Source organism: Procambarus clarkii, chromosome 13 (genome assembly GCF_040958095.1).
Source record: "Procambarus clarkii isolate CNS0578487 chromosome 13, FALCON_Pclarkii_2.0, whole genome shotgun sequence".
In the NCBI taxonomy this organism is placed as follows: domain Eukaryota; kingdom Metazoa; phylum Arthropoda; class Malacostraca; order Decapoda; family Cambaridae; genus Procambarus; species Procambarus clarkii.
In genome coordinates this window covers 48,701,703-48,716,415 of record NC_091162.1, presented here as the reverse complement: position 1 = coordinate 48,716,415, position 14,713 = coordinate 48,701,703, and the positions used below count along the sequence as shown (strand labels likewise).

General features: G+C 37.2%; 2 protein-coding genes across 6 annotated transcripts; both read left to right on the top strand.

Annotated features, from left to right (window-relative positions):
• Positions 1–207: 207 nt before the first annotated feature.
• LOC138364515 (uncharacterized) lies at positions 208–3,712 on the top strand. The gene is made up of 2 exons (XM_069324166.1): positions 208–1,961; positions 2,740–3,712. Exons 1-2 carry the CDS (start codon positions 348–350, stop codon positions 2,800–2,802), a joined length of 1,677 nt encoding a protein of 558 aa, XP_069180267.1. The 5' UTR covers positions 208–347; the 3' UTR covers positions 2,803–3,712.
• Positions 3,713–5,134: 1,422 nt separating this feature from the next.
• Positions 5,135–13,569, top strand: LOC138349542 (uncharacterized). Of its 5 annotated transcripts, none has more exons than XM_069324161.1 (6): positions 5,135–5,339; positions 7,260–7,358; positions 7,909–8,111; positions 8,640–8,800; positions 9,820–9,987; positions 13,202–13,569. In XM_069324161.1, the coding sequence occupies exons 5-6, from the start codon at positions 9,825–9,827 to the stop codon at positions 13,420–13,422; spliced, it is 384 nt and encodes a 127-aa protein (XP_069180262.1). In that variant the 5' UTR covers positions 5,135–5,339; positions 7,260–7,358; positions 7,909–8,111; positions 8,640–8,800; positions 9,820–9,824; the 3' UTR covers positions 13,423–13,569. The 5 variants fall into 5 exon arrangements, with proteins under 5 accessions (XP_069180262.1, XP_069180265.1, XP_069180264.1 ...); XM_069324163.1 differs by having other exon boundaries at positions 5,147–5,339; XM_069324162.1 differs by lacking the exon at positions 5,135–5,339 and adding an exon at positions 6,208–6,751.
• Positions 13,570–14,713: the final 1,144 nt, after the last annotated feature.

Genomic DNA, 14,713 nt, shown 5'->3' with positions numbered 1-14,713 from the left:
CAAGCTACCGCCAATCTTCCCGTCAGTTTTAATATATCACATGCAAGTAAGTTCATTCCATCATTTGTAGAAACAGAAGTTGACGTGTTTTTCACCACCTTTGAAACCCTTGCTAATCAACTTAGTTGGCTTGCCGACCAATGGGCCACCCTTCTCAGAGTACATCTTACAGGTAGAGCTGCAGTCACAGTACTTTGGCGTCTGAGAATGACTACCAGACTCTGAAACAAGCAGTGTTGGACGCCTACCTTCTCTCCACCGAAAGTTATCGAAGGAAATTCCGTGACCACCTGAAGGCAAGTACCACTACCTTTCTCGAGTTTGCTAATACCAAACGGAGATATTTTATGAAATGGCTGGAAGCAGCACATGTCTCTACCTTTGCAGAACTCGTCAACCTTATGCTAGTTGAAGAATTCTTGAGGCGTGTGCCGCCTCCTGTCCGTCTATATTTAGCAGATAAAGAAGAAACCGCCTACCTAAAGTGTGCTAAGTCGGCTGACACTTACAGCCTCATCCACCGGCTGACACCAGAACCATCCTCCAGTAAGAAGTCGTGGTACAGTTACGAGAAAGTGAGTACCGATCAAGCTGGCTCGCAATTGTACTGTAAGTATTGTAGACTCTATGGACATACCATAGATAAATGTGGTAAGTCTCAATACAAAGGAACCACCGAATCACAAAAACCCAAACCAACTCCTCCTAAGTCCGGTAAGCCTGTGATGAATGTTGGTGTTCATGTTAATGATCTTTCTCTTTTCAGTAAACACCTGTATACTGGAACTGTCTCTGCCAACGGTTCAAATCCGGAGGGACGTTTCAAATTGAAGATCTTGAGGGACACAGCGGCTCTTCAATCGATTATTTTGAAGTCGGCTGTGCCCAACATCGCCTACACCGGAGAAACTGTCTTCATCACTGACCTCACTGCTACCACTCCTTATCTTCTCGCCAGAGTCCACCTGGATTGTCCCTTCGTGAACGGAGAAGTCCAAGTCGCCGTCAGGGAAAAGCCTTTTCCCATGCCTGGAGTGCAACTTTTCCTGGGCAACGACTTGGCAGAAGACCTGCAACCGACCAACCTGATCGTCATGGACAAACCCCAGGTGTGTACCTCTGTGACGGATAATCCTATATTTGAGTATGTTCCAGCAAAGGTTCAAGAGAGTGATGAAGTTTCTCCTCCGGTTTTAGTGACCACCCGTGCACAAGCCGCACGACCACAGCCAGCTGACTCTACTGCTACCGCTGTCCCTCAAGACCCTCAGAAACTACCCCCGAATCTGACCAAGTTGGAGTTCCGTAAGTTACAGAGGGAAGATCTTACTTTGACACCATTATTTTTCCAGGCTGAGACTCAACCCGACAGTATTCCTGGGTTCTTCCTAGAGAACGAATTGCTCTACCGCAGATATAGACCCAGTAAACTGAAGGAGGAGGACGATTGGGCCAACGTCGAACAACTTGTGATTCCTGCCAGCCTGCGGCCCACTATTCTACACCTGGCCCACGGAGCACTCTCCCACTGCGGATTCAACAAGACCTACCATGGAATCCGTCAAGACTACTACTGGCCAGGTATGATAAATAGCATCAAACAGTACGTCAAACAGTGTCATACATGTCAGATGGCAGGTAAACCGAACATCTCTATTCCCAGAGCGCCACTGATTCCCATACAGGTGCCTGCAGAACCTTTCCACAGACTTATTATAGACTGTGTTGGTCCTTTACCTCGGACCAGTTCAGGTAACGCCTATATCTTAACCATCCTGTGTCCTACCACCAGATTCCCCATAGCAGTTCCAGTAAAGAACATCACGGCTGCTACGGTTGTGAAGCACTTATTGAAGATCTTCACCCAGTATGGATTTCCCAGGGAGGTTCAGAGCGACTGTGGCACCAACTTCACCAGTGATCTCTTCAAAAGGACACTGGAGGAGTTCAACATCAAACAGGTATTGTCCAGCCCCTATCATCCTGCTTCACAGGGTTCTCTTGAGCGTAGTCATCAGACTATTAAAGCACTCCTGAAGAAGTTTTGTAATGAAACCTCTAAGGATTGGGATAAGCAAATTGATTTGATAATGTGCATATATAGAAGTCTTCTCAATGAGTCCCTAGGAGTATCTCCTTATGAGATGCTCTACGGACGTAAGTGCCGTACTCCCCTCAAGGCTTTCAAAGACTCTCTACGTGATGCCACCTTCAGTGAGCATCAGAATGTGCCCCAGTTTCTTCAAAACCTACAACATATTCTAGAGAGAGTCCACAGTTTTGCCCAAGATAATCTATTGAAAGCACAGGAGAGGATGAAGACTCATTACGACCAGACCAGCAGAGTAAGAAAATTTAAGCCGGGAGACTTCGTACTTGCTTACTTCCCTATCCCAGGTTCTCCTTTACAAAACAGGTTTTCAGGACCCTACCGCATCAAGGAGTGCAGAAACAACCATAACTACGTTCTAGAGACTCCAGATAGGCGGCGGAAGACCCAGCTGTGCCACGTCAACCTCCTGAAGCTATATAACGGTACTCCTCCCACTGTCATGCTTAACTACTCTGCCTTTACAGAACCATACATCCACAGTGAGACCTTCCCTGCTGCTCCTCCCGAAAGCACTGACACTGACTCAGCACTTTCAAATTAAAAAATCCTTACTGATCTTCCCAACCATTTTCAGGACCATAATAGTGCTCCTTTGCCATATTCTAATTCCACTCTCACCTCGTCAGATATCACCAAACCCTTCATCCTCCATGTCGCCGCCAGTGGTACCGGCATCGGGGGTGACCTAGTACAACAACGATGCGAGGAGAATACACCTGTCAGCGACTACTGCTACAAGGAACTACGGAACAATTGGCAAGGAGCTACTCTTCATCATCCTGAATCTCCAGCACTTTACTCCATACCTGAAAAGTGCTCGGTCTACCATCAACACGGACCACACCACCCTACACTTCCTGCAGCAAGCCCACTTCTAAACTCAACGTCTTCTACGATGGGCTTGATAACTGCAGATATTCAACCTGGAGACCCGCTATACCAGGGGTCTGACAACATCATAGCCGACTCCCTCTCCAGAGTTTATGAAGTAGAAGCAACTCCACCTATTACTCCACCACATGACGACGTACTTCTTCCAGAACCGCAGGCTTCGGGGGAGAGTTGTGACGATAATCTCTTTCAAGAGAGATTGAGCCTGCTCTTCCCTTCAAAGTACGTAAAAACAACATATAATATAGAAGATATATCCAGCAAGTATCTCCAAAACGTTTTGCCCAGAGAGCAAAACGTATCCAGCACACCGGCACACCTGCTACCCACCGCCACCGTAAACCGGCAAACTACTTGTCCATTGCCTGCTTGTCGCTGATTGGCTGGTGTCCCGTCGCACCTGCCCTCCGCCACAAGTTGATGTCTGGGCTGCAGTGGCCCAGAATCGTCAGAATATCCCAGTGCTCCTTGCAGTTGACATCTCTCGTTGGTAGACTAAGCCTTGGCTTTCATGTACTAAGGGAGGTGGCAGCTCGAAACCAATATTCCAGCATCATTATTATTTATTTTGCTATAACTCACTTGTCTTAACGTAACTTTTCATTTACCAGTGATTATTCTTATTATTTTGTTTGTTGACTTGTCTTGTATATTTTATGCTTAATTTTATTCATGTCTTGTTTGTCTAACATAATTACAATTTCATTGTTAAATTTACTTGTGTTTTGTGTGTCTTCCCATTACCTTACCACAGACGAAAGTTCCAGCTTTTTCTCTTTTTTTTCTTTAATGTGACGAGGCCCTGCCCCTAGCTTTTGAAACAGCCGAACACCAACGCTTTACCGTCACAGTAGAGTTACAAGATACGAGCTAGATGGTGTTGAGATTGCGAAGTCGGATTGGGAAAGGGATCTGGGAGTTATGATTAGTAAGAATTTAAAACAAAAGGATCAATGCATAAATGTTCGTAATAAGGCAAATCGGACACTTGGATTTATTAATCGCAGCGTTAGTAACACGACACCTGGTGTGGTTCTCAAGCTATATCTTGCTTTAGTTAGGCCCCATTTAGATTATGCAGTTCAGTTTTGGTCGCCATATTATAGAATGGATATAAATTCACTTGAACGTGTCCAGCGTAGGATGACTAAGTTAATTCCCCAAATTAGAAATCTTTCATATGAAGAAAGATTAACAAAGCTTAACTTGCATTCACTGGAAAGGCGAAGAGTTAGGGGAGACATGATAGAGGTTTACAAGTGGGTGAATGGACATAACAAAGGGGATGTTAATAGGGTATTAAAAGTATCAACACAAGACAGAACATGAAACAATAGGTATAAATTAGATAAGTTTAGATTTAGGAAAGACTTGGGTAAATGCTGGTTCAGTAACAGGGTTGTTGATTTGTGGAACCAATTGCCGTGTAACGTGGTGGAGGTGGGGTCCCTCGATTGTTTATTAATTAAATCTAGAAAATCTTCTGCTTCGCTATTCCCTGTTTTGTTCAACCAGTTTATTCCACTAAAATTAAAGTCACCCATGACATAAATACTGTTAGATCTAGATGCCCTGGATATTTCATCCCATAGATGCTTTGCTTCCATTCTGTCTAAATTTGGTGGCCTATATATAACTCCTATTATAATATTATTTGCTTTTTCGTTTAATTCTATCCAAATAGTTTCTGTGTGTGGCTCAGTTTTGATTCCCTGTTTGAGACTACATTTCAAATTGTCCCTAACATATATGGCTACTCCACCTCCTCGTCTAATATATCTATCTGTGTGAAATAGTTTAAATCCATTTATTTGATATTCAGCTAATAGTTCTCTATTTTCTACATTCATCCACGTTTCGGTAAGTGCAATAATATCTATTTTTTCTGTGCAGACAAGAGCATTTAATTCGTTAATTTTATTTCTTAGACTTCTACTGTTAGTGTAATATACCTTAAGTGAATTGTTATTTTGAGGCAGTACATTGTTATAAAATTGTTATTTTTTCCTAAGTACATTAATTATTAACTTTTTGTCGTTATTATTGTTATAATTAAAAGAATTACATCTTGTTTTTTTTGCTTATGTACAAAACATAGTCTAATAACCACAGTTCGTTGTCCCTAAATCATCACAACATAACCAGTTTACTCATGTCATCGCCCCTAAATCAACAAAAACAACCAGTGTATTATTGTAAATAATTATATCTTATGATTTCTCAGCAATGGTAAGACATTTTTAAGACTCTAACCTTCGTAAGAAGGTATGATGTATACGAACTGAACGACCGGGCTTCACAACAAAAACATGGCCACATGAGTTGGATTATTCCGGTAATATTGAACTACTGTTCATTGTTATTAGTTTAACAATACTGTTATGGAATGTCGTAAGAGTTAGGGAATGTCATAAGAGTAGTCACAGGGCAACCAAAGATACCCAGCTTCTGGGTACGGGATCTTTGCCCGAAACGCTATGCGTGCTAGTGGCTTTACAATAATAATAATAATTTATTTAGGAAAAATATATACATAGATGCAGAGTTACAGTACAAACATTCTGTTTGATTTATAGATAGAGGTAGTACATACAATACCTAAAGCCACTAGTACGCATAGCGTTTCGGGCAAGATTGTAAAATCATCATTATTCCTATTTTCTCTCTTAACCCCCAGTGTACCATCTCGTATATTAATAAATAAATAACCAGGTTTTTTTATACGGCTGTGCTGAAAGCCTGACGTAAAATAAATCATTGTGTCGGAGAACAGGAAGCTACAAATTAGGCTTATATTGAGGTTCCCCCCTCCCCCCTTTCCCCCCAATTACAGGTCTGTCTAATTACCACAAGCTACCACAAGCTACACAAGCTTCACAAAGCTTCCTGGCAATACGTTAGTAATGAATAAATATGATATGTTAGGCTGACCTAACCTAACCTAACCTAATCAAACCTAACCAAATCTAACCTAACCAAATCTAACCTAACCAAATCTAACCTAACCAAATCTAACCTAACCAAATCTAACCTAGCTTAACCAAACCAAACCTAACCTAACCTAACCTAACCGATGCTTGGATCGTCGACTTGATTTGGTGTCACCATTTCTTTATTTTCGTCTAATTTCTTTATAAAGAGATACTTTTTCAGATTAAAATTGTTTTTTCGTGTTGTACATTCACTACTAACATTATAATGAGTAAATATATCTTATTTATTCATTACTAACATATTGCCAGGAAGCTATGTGAAGCTTGTGTAGCTTGTGGTAGCTTGTAATTAGACAGACCGCCAATTACTGGTGGAGTAAATCAGCCTAGCCTACTTCTTCCTAGCATAACCTAGCCAACACTAGCCAAGCCTAGTCTACCCTTGCCTAGCCTAGCAAACAGCCCTTGAACCCCCTACTGTTAAGACTCTGCTCTCTGATTGTACCTATGACACCTATTATTAATTTCCTTCTGTATCTTTAGCTCCAGTATGTTGTTATATTATGCTGTGCAAATTTGGGACCTGGCCCTCTAGTATCTTACATATATGTATTATTTGATACCATTCTTGTCTCCTGTCCAGAGAGTACATTTTGAGAGCTTTGAGACGGTCTCAATTATTTAGATGTTTGCTGTTTATGGTCTCTTTATTTCCTCTAATTCAGAGATTTCTCCTGTTCAGAAAGGGGGAGTCAGTACCGAGCAATACTCAAGATGGGACAGCACCAGTTATTTGAATAGTATTAGCATTACTGTGGGTGGGGTCTTTGAATTTTAACATTCTCATAAACCATTCCATTATTTTTCTGGCCGCCTCTATATTTGCTCGGTTATGTTCACAAAGTGTGAGGTCGTCAGACGTCGTAATTCTCAGATCTCTTGCATGTTTTTTCCTTCTTAGAGTAGGTCTGATTGTCCTGTGTTCCTTGTTTCATTTAATTTCCTCGTTTCTACCATACTTCAGCACCTGTAACTTATGACTGTTAAAATCATGTTATTTCTGTTTTTTCAATGTCTCCTACAGTGCCAATTTTCTTGTGTCTTCTGTATCATCTGTAGAGTTTCATTGTTCAAATGTGTTATAAAATACATGCACCACCATCTTAGTGGTGCATATATGCATTCTACCTTGCATTTATATGCAAGGTAGAAAAATATGCATGAAAAAATATATATGAAAAATATGCATTTTTGTTTTTTTATAATTAATCTAAACTGATGCTATTGTATATCTGTTAATAATTTATTTTTGTTTTTTTTAGGTAAAATTTAAATCAGACAACATTATCAATTGCAACATTACAACATTGTCAACAATTCTATCTGAGAGAACATTACAGCAATGGCTTCCAGTAATTCAAGTAAGTTACATTATAATTGTGATTTGTTTATAATATATACTTTAAATTTTATTTTTGTATGTTATTAATTTTATTTGGGTGTAAGTTCATATTATCATTAGATATAGAGTATAAAATCTTAATTTTGTTTTGTCAATTTTGTCTGTTAGAATTGCATATCTATTTTAAACTTTATTAATACCACAAAATGTTAGTTAAGTTGAATATTAATTTAATGTTATTGGAAGATCAAAAAACTTAGTCAAATAAGTATTTGAGTCCCAATTCAATTATTTGCAGTTCATAAATTGCAATTTTGATTTACATTGAAAATTCCAGATTATTCTTCTCTTATTTAAACATATTAAATTTGGTTTACTTGTGTAATTAATAAAATCTGGTGCTGTACAGGTTCTCAATAATACAATCACAATTCTCCGCTCAGTCTTCTGTAGCACTGTACTGCTTTGTGGTCTTTCATTATGCTGCTACTGTGTTTTTTGTACCACTGTATTACATTTTAAACATTTTACTCTTTTTTTATGATTGCCCAGATTATCTTTATTTACAGGCCAGAAGAAACCTTTCCAGCGGTGTTGTCCCATCTGCAGTAATGTCATTAGTGTTCGTCGACATTTCTGCAACTGTGGACACAGCTTTATAGATGAAAAGCGTAAGGGTGATGTAGAGCGGGAGGAGAAATATAAGGAAATGGGTCGAAGAGCTGCTAAGCATCAAAACCTTTGCAGATCATTTAAAGCCATGAAAAAATCTGTAAGTATTTCATGCATTCTGTTATTTCTTCAATTAGAATTGTATCATATTGTATTAATATCCATTCTGTTAGGTTTTAAATTTTCCCACAAATAAACAGATTTTAAGCCATTTGATAATTAATTAGTATTAACATTTTCAATTTTGGTGTATACTGTACTTATTGATGTTAATAATAAAGTAATGTGCATTATATAAGTATTTTTGTGTTATTTTATATTTTTTTAATTTCTATTAGTTATGTAATTATACTTTAATGATATAACTATCAGTAGGTCTCTTAAACTAGGTAAGAAAAGTACATCTTAAGCTACTTCGGTACTTCTGCACTTTTGCAGATGTACCCAATGCTGTATGAGGGAGGGATGCTGTCTCTTTCAGAAGCTTATGGTTATCCCATCTTATATTCTGTAATCATAAAGTTAATCTCTTTTTTTTTATAATTGAAGCCATATCTCTTGAACACTGTGTTCAAATTAACACTAAAAATATTTTAGTTATATTTGTAACTATTTTGTTGTATTGCAGGTCTCTAAACTACAAGGTGGTGGTTATCAAGTTGCTGTCATCTATTTTAAGGTCTTGAGGTTATCTTGAGATGATTTCGGGGCTTTAGTGTCCCCGCGGCCCGGTCCTCGACCAGGCCTCCACCCCCAGGAAGCAGCCCGTGACAGCTGACTAACACCCAGGTACCTATTTACTGCTAGGTAACAGGAACATTCAGGGTGAAAGAAACTTTGCCCATTTGTTTCTGCCTCGTGCGGGAATCGAACCCGCGCCACAGAATTACGAGTCCTGCGCGCTATCCACCAGGCTACGAGGCCCACGAGGTCGGCAATAGAAATACCACAGAGGGCATGCTACCAGGAAGTGGTCTGTCAAGCAAAAATGTTAATAATCTCACCGAATTGTTTTATCTTGGTAATTATTATTATTATTATTTTGCATAAGCTAACAATGAAAATCATAAAACCTGCATGTTCCTTTGTGTTGGCAATAATGAAAAGCATTTACATAGTACAGTAGTTTAGTTCATATATTATGCATCCCATATCCATGTTGTTAGCGGTAGTGGAAATGGTTGCAGAGGCACATAATTAATTGGCTCCGGGACTGAACCAAGCAATTCATTTTAGCTAAGCAAGTTTCAATCTTGATGACCTAATTAAATATTCCATGCACATCACCACATTGACAAAGGGCTCGAGACCGACCATGAGTACAGATTTTAAATTAAGCAACTGACATGTGTGGAGAGCTAGTGTCACAATTGATATGTTTATCTTGCACACTGCCTCCATCCAGTGGACAGTGGTGGATAGGTTACAATCACTTAGTTACTACATACAGTTAGCAAACTGGTGATATTTGACCAAGATTTCTGGCAGCAGATCATTTTGAATGAAATATTTCCTCATGTCTTGAACATTTGTTATAGAATTATCCGAATTCACATATCTTTTTTCACTCCATCACATAGTGGAGGAGGGTGTGCAAATAATTTTGACACACTGTACTTTGCATCAGGTCTATATCATCAGATAATGAGACTTCCTTTACATATGGGTACCAAAATTCCCATAATGACATAGTTAATCATTGCTGCCAAATTTCACATTTCAGTGTTTCTTTCAATTAAAGTTTTTTTGAGGACATATTTTGTAATGATGATACCATATTAAATTTACGCATGTTTCTTAATTTTCAGCATACATGCAGGACAATGGATCAAGTGTCAACAAGATACCAACAAATAATATAGATGCCCAAGAAGATATCAACATCAGTGAGGCAAAAGAAAAGAATGGGGAGCAAGAGCTTAAGTTAAAGAAAATGAAGAAAAAACGAAGACTGTCTGAAGATTCAACTATTAAAGGTAATAAAAACTCATTCTTCGTTTTTTAAATTCAAAGCAAAACTTGTATATATTTTAGACAAGTTTTTAGGTTCCACAATTACATTACTGATTTGTTGTATAAAGTAGTTGTATTTTATACAGCTGATGAGTCACAATAATGTTGCTGAAGAATGTTGTCCTAACCACACACAAAAAGATGAAAATACAAAGAAGTTTCGGTCCGTTCTGGACCACTATTAATTCAATTGTTAGTTGTATTATACTTGACTGCTGATATAATTTATTTCATGTATTCCAGTTCACAGTAATATTAAAATTAACATCAGAGCCTGACGGCTCAGTGGACAGTGCTCTGGGTTTGTAATCCAAAGGGTCAAGGTTCAATTTTTATTAGATGATGAAACAAATGGGCAGTTTCTTTTGCCCTGATGCACCTATTCACCTAACAGTAAATAGGTACTTGGGAGTTAGACAGCTGATATGAGCTGCTTACTGGGAATGTGAGTGTTAAAATTAGGATTAAGGACTTGCCAAAAAAGCTATGCATGCTAGTGTCTGTTCAAGAATGTAAGAAATCTTTTATATATATATATACATACACATATATATATGTCGTACCTAGTAGCCAGAACTCACTTCTTGCCCTACTATGCAATCCCCGATTTGCCTAATAGGCCGATTGATTTACTTTGTTTTCAATAAATTGTTTCCAATTAGTTTATTTGAATTATTATTATTATATTATATTAGGAACATAAATTATTGACTTAGTTGTGTGAGTATAGGTTACGTTTAGATAGGTTAGGTAAGGTTGGTTAGGTTCGGTCATATATCTACGTTAGTTTTAACTCAAATTTCAAAAAATTAACTTATAAATAATGAAATGGAATGATTTATCATTTCAAAAGAAAAAAATGAGAAAAATACATAAATTCAGGAAAACTTGGATTATTAGGCAAATCGGGCCTTGCATAGTAGGCCGAGTATGACGTTCTGGCTATTAGGTACAACATATATATATATATATATATATATATATATATATATATATATATATATATATATATATATATATATATATATATGTCGTACCTAGTAGCCAGAACGTCGTACTCGGCCTGCTAAGCATGGCCCGATTTGCCTAATAAGCCAAGTTTTCCTGAATTAATATATTTTCTCTAATTTTTTTCTTATGAAATGATAATGATACCCATTTCATTATGTATGAGGTCAATTTTTTTTTATTGGAGTTAAAATTAACGTAGATATTTGACCGAACCGAACCGACCCTACCTAACCTAACCTAACCTATCTTTATAGGTTAGCTTAGGTTAGGTAGCCGAAAAAGTTAGGTTAGGTTAGGTTAGGTAGGTTAGGTAGTCGAAAAACAATTATTTCATGAAAACTTGGCTTATTAGGCAAATCGGGCCTTGCATAGTAGGCTGACAAGTGCGTTCTGGCTACTAGGTACGACATATATATATATATATTATATATGTCGTACCTAGTAGCCAGAACTCACTTTTTGGCCTACTATGCAAGGCCCGATTTGCCTAATAAGCCAATTTTTCCTGAATTAATATATTTTTTCTAATTTTTTTCTTATGAAATGATAAAGCTAACCCATTTCATTATGTATGAGGTCAATTTTTTTTTATTGGAGTTAAAATTAACGTAGATATATGACCGAACCTAACCAACCCTACCTAACCTAACCTAACCGATCTTTATAGGTTAGGTTTGGTTAGGTAGCCGAAAAAGTTAGGTTAGGTTAGGTAGTCGAAAAACAATTAATTCATGAAAACTTGGCTTATTAGGCAAATCGGGCCTTGCATAGTAGGCTGAGAAGTGCGTTCTGGCTACTAGGTACAACATATATATATATATATATATATATATATATATATATATATATATATATATATATATATATATATATATATATATATTTCATTTATTTATTTATTTATTTATATACAAGAAGGTACATTGGGTTTGTGAGAATACATAGCATAGTATTTACAATTTTGTAAAGCCACTTGTATGTGCAGCGTTTCAGGCAGGTCCTTTATCTAATAGATAATTTTAATTAGGTAAATTCTAGCAGAATTAATAAAATAACAAATACATTGCAAGAAAAAAAATGAGATGAGAGAGAATAGTAGGTATATTAAAGCCCATTGGTATATTAAAGCTCTGATTGATTACACTGACAGCTTGATTGGTAATTTAAACAAGATTAATAGACACCATACAGCAGATTGACAGCACATATAAGAAGACAGCAATGATAACAATGGTAAAGATGTTCGGATCGGGTACATAAAAATTTGGAAATTGGGTAGCAATAGATACAGTGCAATTTTAAAGCAAAATGTAAAAAACTATGAAGATGAAATTAGGTACTTTTTTGTATTGTTTATGAATGACGCAAAAGTTGGACAGCTTTTAAATTCAATAGGGAGTGAGTTCCATGGACTGGGTCCGTTTGTTTATATATATATATATATATATATATATATATATATATATATATATATATATATAATATATATATATAATATATATATATAATATATATATATATATATATATATATATATATATATATATATATATATATGCCTCCGGTTTGCCTCCGGTGACTTATATACAAAGACAATAAGTACATTTAGGATCTCTATTTTGATTATCAGCACTTCCACCATATCATTTGAGGTGTTTAGCAGCTCAGTACAGATGAGTGTGTCTTTGATGTAGAGGCTGACCCCACCCTGAAGCCGGTGTTTCCTATCACATTTGAAAAGATTGTACTCTGAGATCCATATTTCACCATCATGGTAGTCCGGCATTCCGGCAATATTTCTTATAGTCGCTGGGAGGACGTTGAACAACCGCGGACCTCTGATGTTTATACAGTGCTCTGATTGTGCCTATGGCACCTCTACACTATTTGGAAGAATACACACACACTGGGTACTGGGGTGGGCCTACCTCCAAATGGCCCCTTGGTAAAAGTAAACCAATTTTAACTCAAATAATCTATGCTAGGATTCTTGGAAACCATTGTGGCACCACAATTGCCCTTCTTGGTCTCTGTCTACCGATTGTTGTAATGCCTGGTGGTCTCTGTCTACAGACTACTATGGTTCCAAATTTCTGTGATTTTGGTGTTTTGTTTTTTGCAAGAAATAAATATTTATTATATATGTTATGTTTTCCACATTTTCAGCACATCAGTGTCTACTTACTGCTGAAGCAAGTACCTTCATCAGGGTTCTCAAAGATCATATCTTAGAAGGGTCGAAGACGTCCATTATTTTGAAGTCATCAAATAGAAAAGAAGAAAGAAATAATTTGAAGATAGTCAAGAAGGAAGATGTATCTGTTGGAAGAGGGCAAGTCATGATGGTTCAGAAGAAAATAACGCACAATTTGTCTGATAGCAGATAATAAGCTATTTTTTGATAATGTAATTGAGTCAGAGGTGACTCCCATCAATCTTACTTCCTTTACAGAACAATATAATTTCTATGAAAAAATTCCTAAGTATTTATGTAACATATATGATATATTTTTTTAATAAAATCAATAAACTTGTGTTTAAAGTCAGTAGTCCATATATTAATTTATCAATCCATCCTTGTGCAGTATGTGCAGTACCACAGCCTGGGTGTGGTACTGCACATACTGCACATGTGTGCTTCTCTCAGAAGTTCCTGTTGCACCTCTGCTTTTCAACGGGGGTATTCTGCACATCCTGTCATACCTTCTTGTTTCATGTGATGTTATTTACGTGTGCAGGTTATTTCTGTGTGATGGTTGTAATTTCAGATTTTTGTTGATTAATTTGGAGTAGGGGTAATTAAGGGTGGTGGGTCCCCAAGCACAGTTATATATATATATATATATATATATATATATATATATATATATATATATATATATATATATATATATATATATATATATATATATATATATATATATATATTAGTATACTTTGGTAGCAGTCTTTCCTTTAGACATATTATTAAATATGACCGGAAAAGTAAGATTAATAATTCTAACACGAATTTTCTCAATATTTCTTATGTTTCTTTTCACTGTTGATGGTAACTGAAAAATCAATTCTCCAAAATTCATTTTTATTTCTAGTCTGACGCGATACTTGAACGCGTTTTGTAATAACTTATTACATTTTCAAAGAATTTTAGTTTACACACACACAACTATAACCTGCAAACACTAAACAGAGTTCTTACTTATGCTATGATTTAAACAGCTTTCATTTTATACCCGCATATCACCTCACCCAAAATGACGAGGTCGTGCGATGCGTGGGAGGAGGAAAGGAAGGCTGGTAGAGCAATTTGGGAGGCTGTGCGGACACTAAGGCCGCTGAGTCTTACAGGAAGGGTTGCTTGCTCCCACTGAGAGTCGTCCAATGGCAGGTTAAGGACTTTCACCAGCATGGACCTCAGAAGGGTGTCATACACATTTAACTTAGGGCTGCTGTAGGATGGAGAACATCTCAGAAAGTAGGTCAACTTAGGGAGAGACAGGCATCTTGTGAGGAGAAAGAAAGCATCATGGGCATCAATCTTGTCAATCCTGTCCAGCATTCTCTTTTGATCAGTGATTTTTGCATCCAGGACCTCCTCGATTGCTCGTGGGCCAATGGAGGCACCCAAGAGAGTGCAGTCCGGTGGCTCGACAACGAGAATTTCTGGAAGAACATTTT